The sequence below is a fragment of the Neoarius graeffei genome, chromosome 20 (genome assembly GCF_027579695.1).
Source record: "Neoarius graeffei isolate fNeoGra1 chromosome 20, fNeoGra1.pri, whole genome shotgun sequence".
Taxonomy (NCBI): domain Eukaryota; kingdom Metazoa; phylum Chordata; class Actinopteri; order Siluriformes; family Ariidae; genus Neoarius; species Neoarius graeffei.
The window spans coordinates 3,944,940-3,968,902 of NC_083588.1; the positions used below are offsets into that span (position 1 = coordinate 3,944,940).

Consider the following 23,963-nt stretch of genomic DNA (forward strand, 5'->3'; position numbering starts at 1 on the left):
CATTGAGAAGATTCAGAACCTTCACAGCCCGAAGCGTCCCTCGCATTGATGTCATGCGCAGGAGCGCAGATACGTTTTTTGAACTGGGGGGACAAAAAACTGGGGGGGACAAAGCTGCCAGCAAACCAACCCCGACCCCGATATGCCTGTCAAACTTGTTGTTAGTAACCATAGCAACCAAGCTCAAGCTCGCAACCTGCGCAGTCTGCGCAGCTCAACCAACCGAATATCAGTCTTTGTTTTATGTGAGTTGTTGCAACTATGTATACACTGCTGTGCACCTCAATAAACCGAATGGTAATTAGTCTTTTGATTTTTCCGTGAGGTTTGCCTTATGCAAAGAAAGACAGCATAGACGTTTTTCCTCCCTATAAGTGGGGGGGGACCGAGCGAGGTGAATTTAAATCTGGGTGGGACGAGTCCCACCCTCTATCTGCGCCCGTGATTATGCGCCATGTTGTTGTAACTTTTTTTGAGAGACCCGCCGCCTACTTCAGCGCAGAATAGTGACGTTTGTGGCTTGTTGATGACGTGTAAGTCGGATGAATGCGACCTGGCGGTTCAGACTCTGAAGTCGCATATGAAAAGAGCGGATAGGAATCGGAATTAGGACCACATATCCAAACGGCCTGGGTCGGATTTGAAAAAATCAGATCTGTGTCGTTCATATTGTCAATAAAAGATCGGATACAGGTCACATATGGGCGAAAAGATCGGATTTGAGTCACTTCAGCCTGCAGTGTGAACGTAGCCTAAGTTGTTAAAATCAATCAATTCCTTCTGACCAATCAGAACAGAGAATTCAAGAATAATGCTGAAACTGGCCTCATTCAGTCCAAGATGTTTTGGATGCTCACATCATCTCCGTACATCCATCAGGTTCTCCAGAGTTAAAATGATATGTAACGTGAAATCAGAAGGATCATAAAATTTGATGAATATTGTGCTGCTAATTTTTCCTGTTTTGTGTAACGTGATTAGTGGTTTTGCTCCACTTGGCAATTAGCAAACCCACCAGATGTTACACCAGCAAGACTGAGCATTTATTACAAGTCAGATCAAGCAGCGCCATGACAATAGTGTATCTAATAATCATCCGCAAAGCCGGCCATCATTGTGCTCACGGTACTTGCAAGTATTTACTCTGCGTTATTACAAATCTGTTTGCAATCTGGTCGTTGTGTGAAAGATAATGAAGAAAATTATGCAAACTCCTCTTCATATAATAATAATTATTGTTATTATTGAAGAATTACTGATTACCATTGCTCCAATTTTACACTGCAAACACTCATTGTCCTGAGCAAACTATTTAATATGTATTAACCAAGTCGAAAATCTAAAAAAAAAACATCCTCGTGAAACATTTCGCACCATCTGGCCTGGACAAAGTGTAACTCTCCCAATCGCCATTTCCAAACTCGTTATGCTCCTCATTCTCAGTGGATAAATACTGTATGCTCATGAAGTATTGAGCAAATCAGACAAAATGAGCACGGGCTTCGAGACATATTGCCGTGCCATGAATGTTGGCGCATTGTTCTGCCGTCCGCTGGCACCGTGTCCCGGCTGCGGACATTCACACACTGTTTGTTGTCAAACCCCCAGTGGCATTTTGAAAAGAGCATCTTTGGGGCTCAGCTGGATAATATTGCTGTTTGGAGAACGTCGAGGAAACACGCTCCGGTCATCACGAAAAGGATGAAATACCACGAACAAGAAAGAACACTGGAGTAAAGCATTGATTCCTCATTGTATTCAAACAAAAAAAAAGAGCAATTTTATTCATAAAAAAAACCCTTCGTGTTACAGCTTGACCTTTGACTGACACTGGAGTCTCCTTCCATCAATGTTCAGTACGCGTTTGCTTACAGAAAACTACACCATCTTAAAACTTTGTCATGAACCCAGACATTTAACTCAGATGGAGAAAATCACCCGTAGTTTACTTCATCAACCGGCGCAGAAATAAACACGAACGTTAATTCAACCCGAGGTCGATTCATCGGCCGGAAAGAAACCCGTAACCTCTGAGTGCATCATCATCATCATCAGTTTTTTTGTTACATTCTCACAGAACCTGAAATCCTCCAGAAGCTAAACAGTGATTGGTTTACTCTGAAACAGGCACCAGGAACAACCTTTTGATTCACAGTGATACGAGTGCGAACATTGACTTTGTGCATGTCGGTGCCTCCGAGATTAAGCCAGTCTCTTCTGTACGCAACCTCGGGGTGTGGTTTGACTCGCACATCTCCGTGGATGTGCACATTGGTAAAGTCTGCAGTAAAGCCTTTTTCGGGCTTTATAAGATAAGGCAGATAAGTCAGTTTCTTTCACAAGACGCCACCAAGACCCTTGTTTATGCTTTCGTGATGTCTCACCTCGACTACTGCAATTCTCTGCTCTACGGTGTCTCTCAATACCAACTGAACCGCTTACAGCATGTCTTAAATGCTGCCGCGCGGGTGACTTGTCTTCTCCCACGGTATGCCCACATAACCCCGGCGCTCTTCCAACTCCACTGGCTCCCTGTGGTTTCACGGATCAAGTTCAAGATCGCACTGATTGTTTTCAAAGCTCTTCAAGGCTCCGCTCCATCCTACATATGTGGAATATTGGAAAGGAAGCGAGCTAACCGCTATGAACTGCGGAGTGATGGACAACATCTTCTCACTGTTCCTCGAACCAAGTGTAAAATATTTGGTGATAGATCTTTTGCGGTTGCTGGCCCAAAAGTGTGGAATAGCCTTCCCCTTGATATAACGAATTCAGGCGACGTGAACATTTTCAAATCTAAATTAAAGACTTTTTTTTATTTAAAGAACATTATTTATTATAAACATGTAAATCGGATTTTAGTTTTTTTTTAAATACTTTTATATCTTGTAAAGCACATAAGAATATTTTTATAAATTATGCGCTCTATAAATGTAATAAATTCAAATTCAGAACATCATGCCAGGTCTACAAAGGAGTCAGACATTTCAACCTGGAGGTAAAAACAATAAACATGCCCAGGACGAGCATTTTAAACTTCTTGGAAGTATAATGGCAAGACAAAGAGGTTTTTAAAGGATGCTTGGTGGATGTCCAAAGTTCAATTTGGAACCATTTCACACTGAGCTTCTGGAACAGCTCCGAAAAGAAACCTTTTAAAACATCAACATGAAAGTAGAATTTCCTCACGTAATCAATTGCATCTATCTTTTTTGCTCCAGATGTCATTCATCATAAAGCTGATCATGAAACTTTTTTGCTCTAAAAACTTGTCATACTGACTAAGAAAACCACCCGTAGTTTACTTCATCAACCGATGCAGAAATGAACACGAACATTCTTCAGTGAGCTTGAGGGAATGAGGATATGTCCAATCCTGCTGGGGTTTTTTTCGTTAAACTTTCACCATGGCGCCGAAGAGATTTGTAGCTGTGAGTTTCGTGTCCACTATTGGAGGTTTCTGGAAACGTGTCATACCTGTAGTCGTGCTCACACTCTGGGTTTATTCAGGCATTTCTCGTGCTGCTCGCCCTTTGGGAATTGCTCTGCAATGTGAATTATCTGAATCCTAAGCAGCTAATTCTGAATTTGAACATGACCCCGACTTAAACTTGAACGCAGTCAAAAATCACAGCGCCAAAGTGTCTCGAGCAAACACATCGCTGCCGTAGAAGTCCTTAATTTGAAGTCACGTACGGTATGTACACTCCATTTATTCGTATTTTTTGAACCAGTTGTTTTTGAATGAGCGTTTAACACCTAGATTTTATTATCACACAAAACCCCAATGCATCAGCTCATTAGAAAGACGCTCACAGAGTGAAAACAGTAATCCGTGGGGATATGGGACTGTTCAGGGTGTGAGCTTGGCACTCACTGAGTGACTTCTGGGTTCGGATAAAGCCAGATTTATTTTAATTCTGTTTCTTGTCAATGTGTTGAAGAAGAAGTTGTTTTATGGAGGACATTTTGCTTTGAAGAGCTGCTTCGTATCGCAAAACACATTTCGTGAACTCAAGTGACATCCATAACTATATTTAACAATCTGACTTGCACAGTGCCTCTTCACGAGTAGCAACGTTACCAGATCACAGATATAAACATTAGCTAAAAAAGACCATGTCTCATTCAGGACCTGATGATCTAACTGTATTCATTTGTGTAAAATTAGATTCAAACTTCATCACATCTGCAAAAAAAACAAAAACAGTTATTCAATAACAAGGTACGCAGAAGATTGCGTCCACCAAAACATGTCCGGTTTTGTATCTTCGGCTTCATTAATAAATAAAAAAATGGACAATTTAGGGGTGGAATCGATGCATATGTTTAATTTCACGCCTTTGAGACTGATTCAACCTGAAAGTCACTGATGACGAGACGACGTGAGCAAATCGATGTCTGGCGAGCATGTGTTAAATTTGCGAAAGTCAAAATTAGAGCATTCAAGAGGTTTGAATAACTGAAAAGTTTGATCAAATTTACACCTCAGCATCTCAAAAAATTTCTTAAAATATTTAAAATGATCCAACATTTCCATTTGTCGATCCATTTCATGTTGCATAACGTTCTTGAAACAAGTTTGCTCCTGATCTCGGTCAGTCCCTCACCAGCCTCTCTCTGTTCTATCTCTGGAAGACAAAAACAAAAAAAATCTCATTGTTCGTGACAAACCACTGACACTGGAGACTCATTCCGTAAGTGTGAAATAAACAACTCCTTGCAAAAAAAAAACCTTCATTATATCAACAATTTTCACTCCACGTTTCTCAATCCATTTCGTTGGCGCATCTGACATACAAGTCCTTGTTACTATAGAAACGATTAAAAAAAATCAGAATGAGTGAGCAAAAAAAAAAAAAAAACAGAGCTTGTTATTTTGAGCTCTTTGAGTAAATCAGGACCAGAAAGTGGACTTGCGTTGCTGTTCCGTCAATTCCCTAGCTATCGCAAATTCGCGTCTAATTTTCTGGCTGCGACAGAATAATAATTGTAGCTTGAATGTAAAACATGTACGTAGGCAACGCTATCATCATCATTGACTTCGCACAGACTACATGTGTAACACAACACGACAATCTGTATCTGTATCCAAATCTAAACTTAAAGTGGGCATGGCTTCAGCAACAATGCTCCGAATTCCAGTTTCGACAGTTCCTCGACCTCAGCTACATCACTCCAGATCAGAACCGCCTTCAACAACAGGAGTTATCGCGCTCCTGCTCATACATATATGTTATTTACCAGCTGGGAGGTACGTATTGTGAAATACCGTGACCGAGGTCAGCATTCAAGGCCGAGGTCACGGTATTTCACCATACGGACCGACCTTAAGCTGGTAAATAATATATATATATTTTTTTCCTTACCAAATTCTAACAGAAAACGAGAGCGCCCGAAAGGGAAAACCGAGCCAAGCCGCCATTTTGAATCCTCATTCACGGCTGTAATGCAAATGGCTTCCTCCTCGGTATACAAGTGCACTTCCATGGCAGGAAAAAAAAAACTACATTTTGCCGCCTATGTCGTCCCCTATTTATACAAATAGGAGTCATTCAGGATTCAGCCATGTTTTTGCTCGGCGTTAGCAAATTGCAGGTTTTTAGTTTTCTCCTGAAATGTTTTCTTTTATTTCTTCTTCCTCAGGGTGGTAAAACTCGCTTTCGCTGTGAACACTGTCGTTATCGCTATCCATGCTGTAAAATTAATGCTATTCTCCTGAGAAATGCTGGCAAAAATTTATAAGATTTTTGATAATCTTATAAATAAATCTTATTTAAAAAAAAGATAAATGTTGACAAAAAATGCTACAATGTTTGTTGTTGTTGTGAATGCGCGAGTCACCAGAGGTCTGTAACCGGGGTCCGTACCGTAGGATACAGACCCGCTCGCCAACCAATCAGAGCGCAGGATTTGATGGAAACTGCACCGCAAAAAAAAAAAAAAAACGTTCTTATTTTTTTTTGGGCGTCCTCATGATATTTCCCGAAATAAAACAAACTCGAAGCCGAATTTCAACCACCACGATCCTGAATCGGCGGTTCTTATTCACGTGTCGTGTTTACGTTGAAAAAACATTTCTTCTTGCGCACCCGCTGTATTTGTGTCCATTTAGAACACATTATCTGTTCATTCTGTTCGATCAAATCCGGCTGCTCAAAATAATGAGTCCGTTTGAAGAGCGTGTTCACGTTTGGTCCGTTTCGGAAAGTCGTATGACTTTCCACACGATTGTCACTCGGGACTCATTAGCAGGAAAACAAGTAAATAAATGAATAGATAGACAAACTAATTAAAGGAGGTCTTGTTCTGCAAGCTAATTAAATGTGCGATTCTAATGACGCCCTCGCTTTCCACAAATATGCACGTTACAGGATCATTTACGATTTGTTGCAGGTTCAGACAAAAGAACCCGCTGAGCTGACGTCTCCGAATGGTGTCTCGAGACAGACCTGACTTTACCTTGGAACACACAGCCTTTTTATTACTCGAGGCAGGAAGTTCTCTAATGTATTAATGCATTTCTACAATGCAGAGCTTTTGCACGTCCTTTTCTTCTCTTTCGCTCTAATAGCACGGCACTTTGATGTTTAAAAAGCTTCGAAAAGTCCTCGAGGCTTTAAAACTGTCGCGTTTCTTTGGCCGAAGCATTACAGAAAAAAAAGTCAAGGAAATAAAAGTGTCGTGTTTTAACTGGTGAGTTCGTTTTCTTTTTGCTTCAACTCGAAGGGAATGTATTTAAATATATATTCAAAATTTTCTCTCGATTGTCATCGGACTTTAGAAACATGATATTCACATCCAGTAACTGCTTATTATTATTATTATTTGTATGCGTATCAGGAGCAGGAATATATATATATTTTTTTCATCACTTCATTTAATTCCTGCTGTGTCATTTTCTTTCGTCTAATAATGATGAAATCAGGAATACCCCACTCAGTGTCATGCTGTTATCGGAAAATCGTCAGGGACAGAATGGTTGCGTGACGAAGCGGTGTCGCTGCTCCCACCCTGAAGTAGATTTACACCACAGCAATTTGTCAACAATTCCAAATCTGATTTATGATCGTAGTTTGTATCCGTGTATCGTTACAGTTCATGTTTTCGAGTTCTCACTTATGTTACAGCAGCGAAAAACAGCGATAAACTCTTGTTCAGTCACCGGCCTCGGTGAAAACCGCTCGTCATTTCTCGTTGACTGAAAAACGAAACCGGAAATCGTAACTCCTCTCTGCTCCGTCCGGAAGTTTCTTGGAAAACTTCCAGCTTTTGTGCCGACACTGGAGACTCCTTAGAGCAACGTGAAATATTGCGAAATTCTTACGAAGATTTTCTCATTTGATTATATGGACACGTTAATGGGCGGAGTCATGCTAACTGGAATCATAGCCGATATCGCTCATTTGCTCGTCATCCTCGGTAACACTTTGCTCTGGAGAACTGAGGCCAACCGGATGCGAAAGAGTGATGACGACAGGCATCGATCTTCATCATGATTGTCACAGTGTTTCTCTGCGACTATGTTTGTGTTTAATCACGACAATCAGAGCACGCTGGAAACACGGAGTGCGCACCAACTCCACTCGCTTGCTCGGTCGCAAATCATCACATGCTCAAAGAAACAAAGAAATGAAGAAATAACTGGAGCGTCGTCACTCGGTCCAGACTCATTCAAACAAACACTCGGGTGTTACTCGTTGCGTTCTTATGATTAAAATTCTAACATCGTGAAAAGCCGTGACAGATCAACGAGGTCTGAGGTGTTTGGTGTGAAACGGAGATCGTGCCAAAAAAGATCATCACCATCACCATCATGCAGCAGTCGAGCTGCTCTTCGGGTCAAAGTTCAGCATCATCGCCAGATGTGAATCTAATCTTGAAGTTGGACGGTGCTTCACTTTTTTTTCCCTGTGTGTGTTTTCAGGAGTCATCCCAGATCTCAAAGAAACTCAAATAAAAGGCACAACTTCAGAGTGTGCAAACAAACAAACAAACAATCATGCAAATATCGTGCAAACTTTATGATAAAACCTGCAGTAAAATCTGCAAATGTATTCTGTACATCACCATCATCATCTTGTGCATTTTCCCCCCCTCTCTCTCTCTCTCTCTTTCAAACCCACAGCAATGAAGAAATGAAGCATGCACGTGCATGCCTTTGTCCTTAAAAAAAAACTCCTAACCTTGAACACTCAGCATGAAAGGCTGAAAGAAGCTCAACTCAAAACTGGTTTCCTCTTTGCCTACTTTATGAGATTTTCCCAAAGGCTTCTGCATTCATCATCCTCAACCTCATCCTCCTCATGATGCCAGTGCAGATGCACTCAAACACACACACACACACACACACACAATAAACGCACAACTTCACATTCGGAAAGTGCTCCAAATGCATCATCCCCAAGTCTTTAGAAAGATCACAGGTCCAGAACGCACAATGTCCTGGCTGAGCCTGAGCATGGTGTTGAAGGAGAAGAAGTTCAAATCAATCTATGCAACTTTATCATAATAATAATAATAATAATAATACCATTTAAAAACCACACACACACACACACAAGTGCATCATTTTGTGCCTTTTTTTTTTCTGATCAAACACACAGCAGTACAGAAGCATGCGCGCGCCTCCGGGACCCATGCCATGCGAGCCAAGTGCACAAACCGGATCTCGCGCCTCCGCGAACCGCAAACACACCGAGCACTGACCTCCGCCGGGGAACGAAAGGAAGCGCGCGGAGCGGGTTTTCTTTTTTTTTTTTTTCCTGTCTTTCTTTTTTTCTTCCTCTTTTTATATATTTAACGGCGTCGCGCAGGAATGCGTCCCCGCCGGGCGCGCGCTCGCGTGCACATCCCCTTCTCCTCTTCTTCCTCTGTTATGCGCGAGCGCGCTCGGTTTCTCTCTCCTGCGCGTGCCTTACCTGAAGGGCATCTCCTCCCGCCACTGCCAGCAGCTGCCACGGTTTCATGGCGGTCGATGAGGAGGAGGAGGAGGAGGGTAGGGGAGTTACCGGGAAGTGGGAAGCGCGCTGGTGGTGTTGGGAGGAAGAACGGGAACGGGTGAATTTACCAAAAAAAAAAAAAAAGGGAGCGCGAGGAGCAGAAAGCGGCTCCTGGTGTGTTTCCCGGAGGCGGAGGATTTGCGCGCGCGGACAGATGGAGAGTGAAAGATAGAACGAGAGAGAGAGAGAGAGAGAGGGGCGCGAGCGCCGGTGTGTAGCCACGTGCCGCCGATGCAAATGAGCGCGTGTGTCACTCTCGAGTGCGCGCGCGATTCCGCCTCAGACCACGCCCCCTGACACCCCAACACTCTTGGAGTTTCGCGCGCGTGACTTCGTTCTCAAACTCATCACGTGATCAACTTTCGGGACAGTTCTGAGAAAGGTGTCGCCGCGTGCAGCTCATGACCTTGTCACGTGCCTGCTCCACAGAGCCGCCATTTTCTCTTTAATTGGCCGGCGAGGGCCTTTCTGTGCGGAGTTTGCATGTTCTCCCCGTGTCCACGTGGGTTTCCTCCGGGTGCTCCGGTTTCCCCCACAGTCCAAAGACATGCAGGTTAGGTTAACTGGTGACTCTAAATTGAGTGTAGGTGTGAATGTGAGTGTGAATGGTTGTCTGTGTCTATGTGTCAGCCCTGTGATGACCTGGCGACTTGTCCAGGGTGAACCCCGCCTTTCGCCCGTAGTCAGCTGGGATAGGCTGAGATGAGAGATTTTCATCTCAAGGCGGGGTACACCCTGGACAAGTCGCCAGGTCATCACAGGGCTGACACATAGACACAGACAACCATTCACACTCACATTCACACCTACGCTCAATTTAGAGTCACCAGTTAACCTAACCTGCATGTCTTTGGACTGTGGGGGAAACCGGAGCACCCGGAGGAAACCCACGCGGACACGGGGAGAACATGCAAACTCCGCACAGAAAGGCCTTCGCCGGCCACGGGGCTCGAACCCGGACCTTCTTGCTGTGAGGCGACAGCGCTAACCACTACACCACCGTGCCGCCCGAGATATGGAACTGTTGTTTCAGATTATTTCTTGTTTTGAGACAACCGGCAAATGATTTCGCACTGTTTTTAATTGTTTGTGTTTCACTTGTCACGCATGAAGAGATGTATACTGTATATATATGTTATTTCCCAGCTGGGAGGTCCGTATCGTGAAATACCATGACCGAGGTCTTGAAAGTACTTTCTTCTTGAAAGAAGACCGTGACCAAGGTCTTGAAAGTTTTTTCTTTACCAAATTCTAACAGAAAACGAGAGCGCCCGAAAGGGAAAACCGAGCCGAGCTGCCATTTTGAATCCTCATTCACGGCTGTAATGCAAATGGCTTCCTCCTCGGTATACAAGTGCACTTCCATGGCAGGAAAAAAACTACATTTTGCCGCCTATGTAGTCCCCTATTTATACAAAATTGAGTCATTCAGGATTCAGCCATGTTTTTGCTCGGTGTTAGCAACAGTTAGAGGTTTTTAGCTTTCTCCTGAAATGTTTTCTTTCTTCTTCCTCAGGGTAGTAAATCTCGCTTGCGCTGTGAACACTGTTGTTATCGCTACCCATGCTGTAAAATTAATGCTGTTCTCCTGACAAATGCTAGCAAAAATTTATCAGATTTTTGATAATCTTTTAAATAAATCTTATTTAAAAAAAGATAAATGTTGACAAAAAATGCTATTATATTTGTTGTTGTTGTGAACGAGCAAGTCGCCAGAGGTCCGTAACTGGGGTCCATAACTGTGGTCCGTACCGTAGGATATGGACCCATTCGCCAGCCAGTCAGAGCGCAGGATTTGATGGAAACCGGACCGCAAAAAAAAAATATATATATATATATATATATATATATATATATATATATATATATATATATATGTTATTTACCAGCTGGATGGTCTGTATCGTGAAATGCCGTGACCGAGGTTTTGAAAGTACTGAGCGAGGCCCTCTGGGCCGAGGTCAGTATTCAAGGCCGAGGTCACGGTATTTCACCATACGGACCGACCTCAAGCTGGTAAATAATATATTTATTTTTTTCTTTACCAAATTCTAACAGAAAACGAGAGCGCCCGAAAGGGAAACCCGAGCCGAGGTGAGAATCCTCATTGACGGCTGTAATGCAAAGACTGTTGTTATCGCTATCCATGATGTAAAATTAATGCTATTCTCCTGAGAAATGCGAAAATAAATGTTGACAAAAATTGCTACCATGTTTGTTGTTGTTGTGAACGAGCGAGTTGCCAGAGGTCCGTATCCGGGGTCCGCCAGCCAATCAAAGCTCAGGATGGAAACTGGACCGCGAAAAAAATAAAGATATTAATTCTATCCACATTCACTGGATCTGAGCAACTGTGCACTCTGATTGGCTACTCTACGACCAGGCTATCAGCTCATATAGATGACTTGCAACCATGTAATCAAAATGCGCAACATCGTAAGCGTCCGCCATGATGGTGGATAAACAAAGCAACGAGGACTGCAGCCGCTGAAAGCGTGTCTATAAACAATGCTGAATTTTCTCAGTATTACCACGATTTGAACGCTCGAACGAAGATTCAATCCAAAGAGAAGATAAATATGTGTGGTTTTGATCCATATTATTTTAAAAAGTCGGATTTTTCCAAGGGGCGGCACGGTGGTGTAGTGGTTAGCACTGTCACCTCACAGCAAGAAGGTCCTGGGTTCGAGCCCAGCAGCCGATGAAGGCCTTCCTGTGTGGAGTTTGTACCGTATGTTCTCCCTGTGTCCGTGTGGGTTTGCTCCGGTTTCCCCCAAAGGCATGCAGGTTAGGCTAATAGGTGGCTCTAAATTGATCATAGGTCTGAATGTGAGTGTGAATAGTTGTCGATCTGGTGACTTGTCCAGGGTGAACCCCGCCTCTCACCCATAGTCAGCTGGGATAGGCTCCAGCTCGCCTGTGACCCTGTAAGACAGGATAAGCGGCTACAGATAATGGATGAATTTTTTCCGAGGATAAGACGCTTCTACTGACCATCGGGTACCCAGGTCAGTTTGGAAATCTTAAATTTATGGAAGCTTCAAAATAATATTACTTTGTTTCGGTCAAAATTTGCTCACCTGGTATTAATTTCTCAACTTCAACCGTGGTGTCTTGGAACTTCACAAGTGAGCTACCACATGCAGCTTCTGCAAATTCAGCTGTCTTCCTCCTCCTTTGAGCTCTTTGGTGTTGTTCAGCTGCCGAAGAATCAAGTCCGACCTTGGACGAAACGTAGCCCGTTTTCTGAGTGGGCGTCCAGTCTGGATTGTTTCTATCGTATAATTTTGCTGGCGCTCCAAGAAGCGAAATGGTAATACACGTGTTAAAATTATAACAACGACCGAGTGAACCACGACAAGAGAACGCTCATTTTATAGCAAAATTCTAGCAACACAAAATTCTTCCATGATATTATCAAGAAAGCTTTCGAATCTCACCTGAGATAACCGATCACTGCAAACACGAGCTGTTTTGGTTTTAGTCTCTGTTAGATCAGCCCTGCTGATGTTGTTCAGCCGCACTCATCTCCTCTCTGTACTGAGCCTCAGAGTTTCCTCGCCCTCTTTCCAAATCACGGACGCAATTCTAAAAAATTGGAACGTGTCACGGTCACGAGTCCTGTTGTGACCACGACCATATACAGCACAAAGATATGGCAGAGAGAAAAGTACACAAAGCAGTGGGTAAACAAAGAGAGTTGCGCACGCGTGACTATGTTTTGTACGGAATGTCGCTTGACCCCTCATTTGTGTTTATAGCCACCAACATGGCCGACATCCGGGTTTCTATTTTGCTTTGACGTCACTTGCAAGTCAAGGAAACCCTGAGGAAAGAAAAATAAAATGGCAGAACGTGTTGCTGAACCAACCGAGGACGAAATAAAAACTTGACTCGAAAACAAAATTTCAAAAATAAAAAAAGCAACAAAATGAAAGTATTTGATGGTAAGAACTTTTTTTCCAAGAATTATTATTATTATTATTATTATTATTGCCGCTGCATTTTTCACAAATTGCTCCTGTCATTTCGCTGGTTTGTTTCTTCATCTTTAAGCATTAAAATTTGTTGAATTTTTTTTTAGACGAGTTCAAAAGCTCAAAGAAGTTTGAAAATTACAGAACTGAAATGTCCAGGGAAGAATTAAATAAATGTCGAAAGCTATTCTATACCTCGGCACGACAGTAAAACGGCACTTTCTACAAAAAAAAAAACACTAAAGTCAATTCACGCAGCCATCGATAGGTTTTTAAGACATCCGTCTAAGCGGAAGTTATTTTGTCGGACATTTTGTATGAAGTTTTTCTTGATCGAATTTGCAAAAAATAAAAATAAAAATGCTCTGTTTCTCAAAATCCAGTGAATGTGGAGAGAATAAAACAGTTATTCCACTCAATCTCGTCGTACATGGATTATAGCTGTGATCAGCTCATGTACGACTCGATTTCTTGGAATAACTTCAATATATCGCTACAACGACACAAATGACAGTATCAGTCGCGACACGTCCACAAGAGAGAAACTACAAGTGACACAAGATGCGTAAACAGGCTTTTAACGCACATATATGTGAAAAGTCGTCGTTCCTGCCATCTCCATCTTCATTTTTATCTCAGTTTTTGCATCACAGGCGACTCCGATTTGACCCCTCATGCTAATTTAAAGCTCTGCTGCACCATTTCAACTGCAATCTTGAAAGGTTTTAGTCCTCAACAGCCACGACACCTGACAACAGCATGTCAAGACCGTATCATTTTGAGTTTCCATTCCTCAGTAGCATCACATCAGCGCAGTGCAGATCAGCGCCACCGCTGCACAATCCTGGTGACAGTCGACATAAATTGGGTTAGCAGCGGCCCAGGCGGTAAAGGACTTGTCATCAGTGACCTCTGTGTAACTACATCCCCGCTGCTCCTGAAGTGCCGCGAGACACTGTGTTTTAATATCATTCCATCCTGTCCTGACATTCCAATTTCTTAACGCCAGCCCATGTTTATTAGGACTTTTTTATCATGCAGGCTGAAATAAAGGGCTTGTCCTCGCCGCCGCTGCTGTCGTGCCTCGTTACTTAATTCCTGTGTGTCATTAGAAATTTCGAAGAGTCCACACATGATTGGCATCAAATGCGTCACCGGCTGCGTGGCAGTGAGACGGGAGGAGAGGGTATGAAGTCTGATTTCCAAATGGATTCCGTGGATCATAAACATTAATGTAACCAGTCATCACTGGGATAATTTAGTCAAGTGATATCAGAAGTGACTGAAAGAACTCATTGAGATTAAAAATGAAAAACTATCTTTTTTGTGACAAAAAATAAAGAATCCTTTTCCTCCAGAAAGAGCCTTCAGTGTAATGGCAAGACTTATTGGCGAAGGTTATTTGTTTGTTTGTTTGTTTGTTTGTTTGTTTGTCTCAAAAATTATTTATATTTAAGTTCTATCACCCAAAAGGTTATTTCAAAAAAACAACAAAGTTTTCTACCTTATTTATATGTTTGTTTGTTGGTTGGTTTCTTTGATTGTTTCTTTGTTTTTCTGAGTTTTTGTCTGGATATTATTCATTCATGCAAATTTGTTGATTTGTTTTTTGTTTTGGACCATCATGAAAAAAATTCATTCGAAAACCAAAAACAGTGTTTTTTGGCATTGCATGAAAGAACATTTTCTGGAGTGTTTAGAACTTTTGTTTGCTTGTTTGTTTGTTTGTTTGTATTAAAATATATTTCTATTTAAGTTCCATCACACAAAAAAACAACAAAAAAGTCTTCTACCTTATTTATATATAGTCACCAAACCAGCTACAAAACAGATACGTGTGTGGCCAGAGGGGTCCTCAGAGGCACTCCAGGACTGTTTTTCCACCACTGACTGGAGCATGTTCAGACAGCCGGCCACCTACAGCAACATCACAGATCTCCAGGAGTACACGGAGACCGTCACTGCCTACATGAGGAAGTGCATGGACGACGTTACGGTCACCAGAACCATCTCCATTCGGGCCAATCAGAAGCCATGGCTGACAGGGGAAGTCCATAGGCTCCTGTGGGCTCGGAACGCTGCCTTCAGAGCTGGGGACGAGGTGGGCCTGAGGACAGCTAGGGCCAATCTGTCACGAGGCATCAGGGTGGCTAAGAGGCAGTATTCCAGGCACATTGCTGACCATTTCAATGACAGCAGAGACACCAGGAACCTGTGGCGGGGGATTCAGACCATCACAGACTACAAGCCCTCGCCGCAAATCTGTGACAACTCCACGTCTCTGCTGAATCAGTTGAACGACTTCTTCGCTCGCTTTGAGGCAGACAACAGCACCACGGCACAGAAGACCCCACCACCTCCCGGCGACCAGGTGTTGACGCTGTCCCCAGACAGCGTGAGGAGAGCTCTCAGGACGACAAATGCACGAAAAGCCCCGGGTCCTGATAACATTCCTGGTCATGTCCTGAGAGACTGTGCCGAGGAGCTCACAGATGTCTTTACAGACATCTTCAACATCTCGTTGAGCCAGGCTGTTGTCCCCACATGCCTCAAAACCACCACCATCATCCCGGTCCCGAAGAAGCCGTCTCCCTCCTGCTTCAATGACTACCGCCCTGTCGCACTCACTCCCATCCTCATGAAGTGCTTTGAGTGGCTAGTCATGCGGCATATCAAGTCTGCCCCCCCCCCCACCCTGGACCCTTTCCAGTTTGCATATCAGTCCAACCGTTCGACCGATGACGCCATCTCCACTGCCCTCCACTCAGCCCTCACCCACCTGGAGACAAAAGACTCGTACGTCAGAATGCTGTTCATAGACTTTAGCTCAGCATTCAACACAATCATTCCTCAGCAGCTCATTCATAAACTGGACCAGCTGGGACTCAACACCTCCCTGTGCAACTGGCTGCTGGACTTCCTGACGGGGAGACCACAGTCTGTACGGGTCGTCAGCAACTCCTCCAGCACCATCACACTGAACACGGGGGCCCCCCAAGGATGTGTGCTGAGCCCCCTCCTCTTCACTCTGCTGACCCACGACTGCACACCAACATCCAGCTCCAACCTCTTCATTAAGTTTGCGGACGACACAACTGTGGTGGGTCTCATCAACAATGGCGATGAGACAATCTACAGGAGTGAGGTGAGCCACTTGGCCATGTGGTGCAAGGACAACAATCTCTGTCTGAACGTGGAGAAGACGAAGGAGATTGTTGTGGACTTCAGGAGAGCGCACACCCAGCATGCTCCACTATCTATCGATGGTGCTGCAGTGGAGAGGGTGAGCAGCACCAAGTTTCTGGGTGTACACATCTCTGAAGACCTGTCCTGGAGCAACAACACCGCATCACTGGCCAAAAAAGCCCAACAGCGTCTGTACTTCCTCCGCAAACTGAGGAGAGCAAGAGCCCCGGCCCCCATCATGCACACATTCTACAGAGGCACCATCGAGAACATCCTGACCAGCTGCATCACCGTGTGGTACGGCGCCTGCACCGTGTCCTGCTGCAAGACTCTGCAGCGCATCGTGAGAGCAGCTGAGAGGATCATTGGTGTCTCTGTCCCTTCTCTAATGGATATTTATAACTCCCGCCTCACCCGCAAAGCCATCATCAGGATTGCAGGTGACCCCACCCACCCATCTCACAGCCTCTTCAGCCTGCTGCCTTCGGGGACCTTAACAGCTGCTAATTTGTTTATACTGCTTATTTCATGTTTACCTGCTATACCTCAAGTGCCCTTGACTGTTTGTTTATTTGCACCATTTTACGTGTGTGTGTGTGTATGTATATATGAGTGTTTAGTCTATGTCAAGTTGTTATCTAGAGTGTTTTATACTGTTTATATTGTCTGTCTGAGTATTTAGTCTATGTCTAGTTCTTATCTAGTGTTTATACTGTTTATTTACACTACCGTTCAAAAGTTTGGGGTCACCCAGACAATTTTGTGTTTTCCATGAAAAGTCACACTTTTATTTACCACCATAAGCTGTAAAATGAATAGAAAATATAGTCAAGACATTTTTCTGGCCATTTTGAGCATTTAATCGACCCCACAAATGTGATGCTCCAGAAACTCAATCTGCTCAAAGGAAGGTCAGTTTTATAGCTTCTCTAAAGAGCTCAACTGTTTTCAGCTGTGCTAACATGATTGTACAAGGGTTTTCTAATCATCCATTAGCCTTCTGAGGCAATGAGCAAACACATTGTACCATTAGAACACTGGAGTGAGAGTTGCTGGAAATGGGCCTCTATACACCTATGGAGATACTGCACCAAAAACCACACATTTGCAGCTAGAATAGTCATTTACCACATTAGCAATGTATAGAGTGGATTTCTGATTAGTTTAAAGTGATCTTCATTGAAAAGAACAGTGCTTTTCTTTCAAAAATAAGGACATTTCAAAGTGACCCCAAACTTTTGAACGGTAGTGTATACTGTTTATATTGTCTGAGTGTTTAGTCTGTCTAGTTCCTATCTAGAGTGTTGATACTGTTTATATTGTTTGTTTTTTCAATTATTCTATTTTTATTTATTGCATTGCCTGTTTGCACCGTGGGTCAGAGAGGACTGAAATTTCATCTGTGCTGTATGTCGAGCATGTATAGCATATTTGACAATAAAGTTGACTTGACTTGACTTGACTTATATGTTTGTTGGTTGGTCAGTTTGTTTGTTTGTTTGTTTGTTTGTTTGTTTGTTTGTTTGTTTCGGATCATCATTCAAAAAATTCATTCAAAAGCCAAAAACAATGGTGTTTCTCTGACATTGCATGAAACAACATTTTCTGGAGTATTTCGAAAAGTTTGTTTGTTTGTTTGTTTGTTTGTTCAAGATTAAATGTGTTTAAGATTGTGTTTTAAATAATCTTTTCGAAAACCATTGTTTTAAATAATCTTTTCAAAAACCTTTAAACATTGGGGTTTTTTTTTTTTTTGCTTGTTTGTTTTGATTCATTTGTCTGGGGTTTTTGTCTGAATATTACTGTGCTCATTTGTTAAATCCATGTCATTTTGTTTGTTTGTTTGTTTGTTTCAGATATTTCATCCAAAAGTTCTTTCAGAAACAAAAATTCAAGAGTTCTTCTTTGGCTTTGCTCCAAAGAATCTTTTCTAGAACATTTATACATTGTTTGTTTGTTTGTTTGTTTGCTTGAAAAGCCACAAATCAAACTTTTATTTGTGAACCAGAAAATGAGTTCTTCTCTGGCATTGCTTGAAAGAACATTTTTTGGAACCTTGAGACCTTGCTTTGTTTGTTTGTTTGTTTGTTTGTTTGTTTGTTCAGTTTCAAATCCAGCAATCAGAAGGTTCTTTCAGAAACAGGAAGCAGTGGTCGTTCTCTGGCTTTGCTCTCAAGAACCTTTTCCAGCATGTTTGTGTTTGTTGGCTTTTTTGTTTGTTTGTTCACTTTGATTCATTGAAAGGTTCTTCAGAAAGCAAGCAAAAAAGGTTCTTCTGTGGCATCACTCTCCAGATCAAGTTCTTTAATTTTGATGTAGTTTTCCTTTTTAATTTGAATTGCTTTCTTTGGTAAAGTGTCCTGGTGCCACCTCACCGCTCCAGTGTTCCCGGTTCGAACCTGAGCTCAGGTCAGTGTCTGTGCCATGTTTCACATGTTCTTCTTGTGTCTGTAGGGGGTTCCTCTGAGTTCTCTGATTTCCTCTCACCTCCAGGAAACTGATTCTAATTCCTGGGAAAACTCCAGATCTACATGGCCCGGACCAGGATAAAGTGTTCACCAAAGATGAACAAATAAATGACTTTTGATCCATCAAAAAATATCTCGCTCAAAGATTCTTTATTCTGGCACCTTTATTTTTAAGAGAGTAACGTGTGTGTGTGTGTCTTGTTTTGAGTCCACATTAAAGATTCTGTCGGGTCCTGAGTGCGCCCCCATGTCACGTAAGCATGAGCAGAGAGGAACAGGAAGAGGAAGAGAGTGGATGAGATCCATGCCCCTGGAATATTTATGGATATTTATGAACGTGCAGCACAATATCAGTAATGGCTTCGTCTTCCTGTGGCTCTCGCGTGTACAGACTTTCACATTTTCCCCGATTGAAAACTGGCGATGTGTCATTTGTCTGTGCAGTGTCATCTCTGTGCCCACTAATGGGATTATTCCTTTCCCATCTTTCACAAGCAGAAGACGTGCTGCTGTTGTGTTCCAGGCTGATGTTCAGTCGCGTCGCACCTTCTTAATCGCTTTCTGGTGCAAATGATGCAACACGATGGCTGACAATTACATCCCAGAGCTCTCGTACGTTTACTCGTGCAGATAAGCTGCCACAAAGATGTGTGTCAACACTGACAAAACCGGGTCTGTTAATTATCGGTACAGCAGAGTTCGGGAATTCTCACACAGCTCGTTAGGAGCAACTCACTGACGGGGACTCGAACAGCGGATGGTTTCAGGCTTTCTGTCAGGAGACATTTCTGTGACGTTGATGGAAGGAGTCTCCAGTTTGAGGGGGTTTTGTTTGATTAACTTCATAATTGATTACAAAGAGAAGTGGGTGAGGGAACAACTATTAATCGCTCATATCGCTGCGAGACTGAAATGAGAACAGGAACTGACTTATTTTGGAGATGTTCCACAATGTTCATGGAACTACAAATGGGAAGAACATGCGTTTACATATAGAAAGAAAGAAAGAAAGAAAGAAATAGTTAAAAGATACAGACAGACAGAAAGAAAGAAAGGATCCAGAAAGAAAGAAATGGTTAAAAGATACAGACAGACAGAAAGAAAGAAAGAAAGAAAGAAAGAAAGAAAGAAAGAACTGTTGAAGGATACAGAAAGAAAGGATACAGAAAGAAAGAAATGGTTCAAGGATGCAGACAGACAGACAGACAGACAGACAGAAAGAAAGAAAGAAAGAAAGAAAGAAAGAAAGAACTGTTGAAGGATACAGAAAGAAAGGAAACAGAAAGAAAGAAAGAAAGAAAGAAAGAAAGAATTGGTTAAAGGAAACAGAAAGAAAGAAAGAAAGAAAGAAAGAAAGAAAGAAAGAACTGTTAAAGGATCCAGAAAGAACGGATCCAGAAAGAAAGAAAGAACTGTTGAAGGATACAGAAAGAAAGAAAGAAAGAAAGAAAGAAAGAAAGAGTTAAAGGAAACAGAAAGAAAGAGAAAGGATCCAGAAAGAAAGAAAGAAAGAAAGAAAGAGTTAAAGGAAACAGAAAGAAAGAGAAAGGATCCAGAAAGAAAGAAAGAAAGAAAGAAAGAAAGAAAGAACTGTTAAAGGATACAGACAGACAGAAAGACAGAAAGAAAGAAAGGAAGAAAGAAAGAACTGTTAAAGGATACAGAAAGAAAGAAAGAATAAAGAAAGAAAGCGATAACTGTTAAAGAATACAGAAAGAAAGAAAGCGATAACTTGAGGGATACAGAAAGAAAGAAAGCGATAACTGTTAAGGGATACAGAAAGAAAGGACACAGAAAGAAAGAAAGAAAGAAAGAAAGAAAGAAAGAAAGAAAGAAAGAAAGAACTGTTAAAGGATACAGAAAGAAAGAAAGAATAAAGAAAGAAAGTGATAACTGTTAAAGAATACAGAAAGAAAGAAAGCGATAACTGTTAAGGGATACAGAAAGAAAGGACACAGAAAGAAAGAAAGAAAGAAAGAAAGAAAGAAAGAAAGAAAGAAAGAAAGAAAGAAAGAAAGAAAGAAGCAATGGCTAAAGGAAACAGAAAGAAACAATAATTAAAAGAGACAAAGAAAAGAGAGAGATTTAAAAACAGTTTTTTTCTTTCATTTTTCCATTTATTTATTCCTTTATTTCACCCACAACACGCCAAAGGTAATAAATCTGTGTCTCAGAGCCGATCTTCAATTTCAGCCTCTGGTTCAGTTTCACGCTGAGGGGAAAAAAGTTACAGCAATAAATAAATCAAGAAACAAACTTTGACTTTTTATTTTTCATATTTTTAACATTTTTTTTCAAGGTTGTTGAAGTTTCACCTGCAGTGATCTGAGACGATGATGTGTAATCCAGCTGTTCGAGAAAAGATTAAATCATTTCAGCCGGAGTCAGAAAGTCAATCAACAAATAAAGACATGAATATCAACATTTAAAATGGAGCAGAATGTCATGATGATGATGATGATGATGATGTGTCAAGTCTCTTCGAATTGTTCCTCCACTTTTTCTCCAGCTCTCCTGTAATTACTCGCCTCCACCCAAACAGGAAGCAGCGCCAAATGACCAAATTGACCCAATGGTTATAATCACCTTCATTATTTCATGGCGACGCCTTCTCACTGTGACAGAAAATGAGTCAATAGTGAGATTATAGAGAACACGGAAACTCAATATATATTCAAATCTGATGAGAAATGCACTTTTGAAGTGGCCAAGCAGCCCATTAGCTGATTTTAATCTCATCACCGGCTGCTTGTTTGGTTTCTCGTCTTTTGCTTATTGTTTTCATTTATTACTCGTCCGTCGTTGTTGATTCGGCTGCCGGTGGATCTTCGGTATTATTCCAGACGACGGGTTCAGGACGCCGGTGGCTGGAGAGAAGCTTCTGTTACCTCGTGTCTGAATTGACGATGGGATTTGGGAAGGTGCAGGAAAATTAAATCTCAGGAAATCCGGGACAAAGTCTCGAGCTCAAAGCGAGCCGAGGATGAATTTTTCAACCAGTATTTGGAATTTCAGGGATCCGGAACGCTGGCTAATATGACTTGTGCCATGTCAATGTCCAATCAGCCTCATATGTCACATGACCTGGTCACATGCTCTGATTTGATGGGCTTGATTGAATGCATTCACCAGTATCTCAGAACACGTACACGACAAGCACGGCGCGAAGTCTTGCTTGTTTTTTATCCTGTTTTTAAACTTTTTTCACTTCTCGTGACAGATTTCTCGGAGTTCTTCACCACTCAGCCAACCGGATATTTCTGATCAGGCTAAACACGATCCCTTTAACGAGACTATTTTCAAAATTTGATCTTATCCCAGCGTTTTCTTCACTTCTACAGGAAGCACAGTGTTGTACAGAGTTCCTGAGTGAAGCTTGTATGACGCTTCATCGATCAAAATGGCATCCTGCAGCACATTAGCGCTCGCACATTTATGGCCGAATCGATAAAGCAGGAGTCGCCTTCGCTCTTCATCCACTCGGCTCAGAGAAAAAGCTTCTGTCTCTTTGTGTGTCTCGTCCGTGTTTGTAATGAAAAAAAAAACGCCAGGGGATTCGCTGATCTCCGAGCTGCTGTGTTGGAGGTGTTGCTGGATCATTAGAGCACAGTAAAGCAGTCATTTCCCAGAGAGAGAGAGAGAGAGAGAGAGAGAGAGAGAGAGAGAGAGAGTGTGCACGCGCACAACAAAGCTTCTGACAACCTTACAAATCAGGCGAAGCGTTAAAGACAGAAACTGATACAGAAGGAGACAAAAATAGAGACAAATAAAAAGATATTCAGAAAAAAGGGGATGAAGAGAACAAAATCTCGAAAGAGACACAGAAAGGAAAAGAGACTCGTTTCATCAGAGAGCCAGCAAGAAGATGGATCAAGCAAGAAACAAGAAAGAGAGAGAGAGAGAGAATGGTTGAGTGAGATAGATGGCGAAAATAGCGAGAGAAACAAAGCCAGAGAGAAAAATAGTGAACAGGTCAGAGAGAGGGCGTGAAAAGGGCAAACGAAGAGAGAGAGAATGAGGGGTGAGGACGCAGAGAGGAAGAGAAATGGAGAGGGTCAAACGCATAGAGATGGAGTGAGAGAATAGTGAAGAGAGATATGGTGAGATGTCGAGTATGAAAGAAAGAGAGGGACGGAGAGAGACAGAGCGCAGCAATGTCAACGAATAGACACAGACGCATGATGGGTGAGAGAGAGATAGAGAGAGAGATGTAGCAAAAGAAAGAAAGAAAGAATGAATGAACAGTCAAGAGACAGATAGAGAGAATGGATGAGAGAGAGAGTAGTGTAAGATACAGGGACAAAAACAGACAGCAAGGCAAAAGGTGAGAGAGATACAGAAAGATAGAAAGAGACAATGGTTTTGAGAGAGAGAGAGAGAGAGAGAGAGAGAGAGAGAGAATATCACAAGGGGTGAAAAGGGTAAATGAATTAGAACGTGAGATGAGAAATGAACAGGATCAAGGAATCAAGACAGAGTTAGGAAAAAAGAAGTGAGGCTGATTTCTTTCTTGACCAGACTGTAGATTCATGCATCCAATCAGTGACAGTCATGGTCAGGTGATCACACAGAGTGACACGCCCACTAGATTTGATCTCCATTTTGGCAGATATTTTTCACACAGCATCCATGACACGTCATCAGCAGCGACTAAAGGCCAATTTATACTGACAACGCAGTCCTCGCAGATGGTGTCGCAGATGGCGTCTGCGTAGCACCTCCCAAAAATTGTGACCACCGCAGAAGCCTCGCAGACAGCGTCGCAGACAAGAGGGCTCTGATTGGTCCACTCTACATCCGCTGTACACGCACTTCCGCTTCCCTACTTTCCCGGTTTGGTTTGTTTTCACGACCGGCATTTTTAAAAACACGAGCGAAGATGGAGCAGCACGAAGAGCGGTTGATCGAGGAAGTGAGGAAGTACGTACATCTATACGACTCCAGTTCTAGTCATTATCTCTATCTCCGGAGGATAAACAATCCACTAACCACACCCACCAACTACTCCTAGCGATTTTGCGACTTCGCGCCCCCTTGCGTTGTGGCGGTGAATAACATCGCGCACGCCTATTACTCCCCGCTCAACGATAAATTACAACTGTCTACGAAAAGCTATCTGCGAAAGCCTTGTCGCAAGAGCATGCAGAGGCCCTAAGAAGGCACACGTGAAATATACACAATCTCAGGTTTGACGAACGTGAATGAACTCTCCGATATGAACTGATGCTGCAGGGAAGCTCCTCCTCTTTTCCCCATTTCACATGCTTTTGACTGGGGCTTCCTTGCTTCCTGGCATTATAAACTGAGGATGTTTTGAGCGAATTAATGTA

At 42.5% G+C, this 23,963-nt stretch overlaps 1 protein-coding gene across 6 annotated transcripts in view; it reads right to left on the reverse strand.

Annotated features, from left to right (window-relative positions):
• Nucleotides 1–23,963, reverse strand: part of rbfox1 (RNA binding fox-1 homolog 1) — a 508,364-nt gene that overhangs the window by 466,663 nt on the left and 17,738 nt on the right. For 2 of the 6 annotated variants that reach the window (XM_060901129.1, XM_060901128.1), the window contains exon 1: nucleotides 8,922–9,072. The exons of 1 other annotated variant lie outside the window; for it this stretch is intronic. In XM_060901129.1, the coding sequence (XP_060757112.1) occupies nucleotides 8,922–8,969 (48 nt within the window). In that variant the 5' untranslated portion in view covers nucleotides 8,970–9,072. Of the gene's footprint in view, nucleotides 1–8,921; nucleotides 9,074–23,963 lie in introns of those variants that run through there. 3 more of the 6 variants (XM_060901125.1, XM_060901123.1, XM_060901130.1) reach the window with 2 other exon arrangements.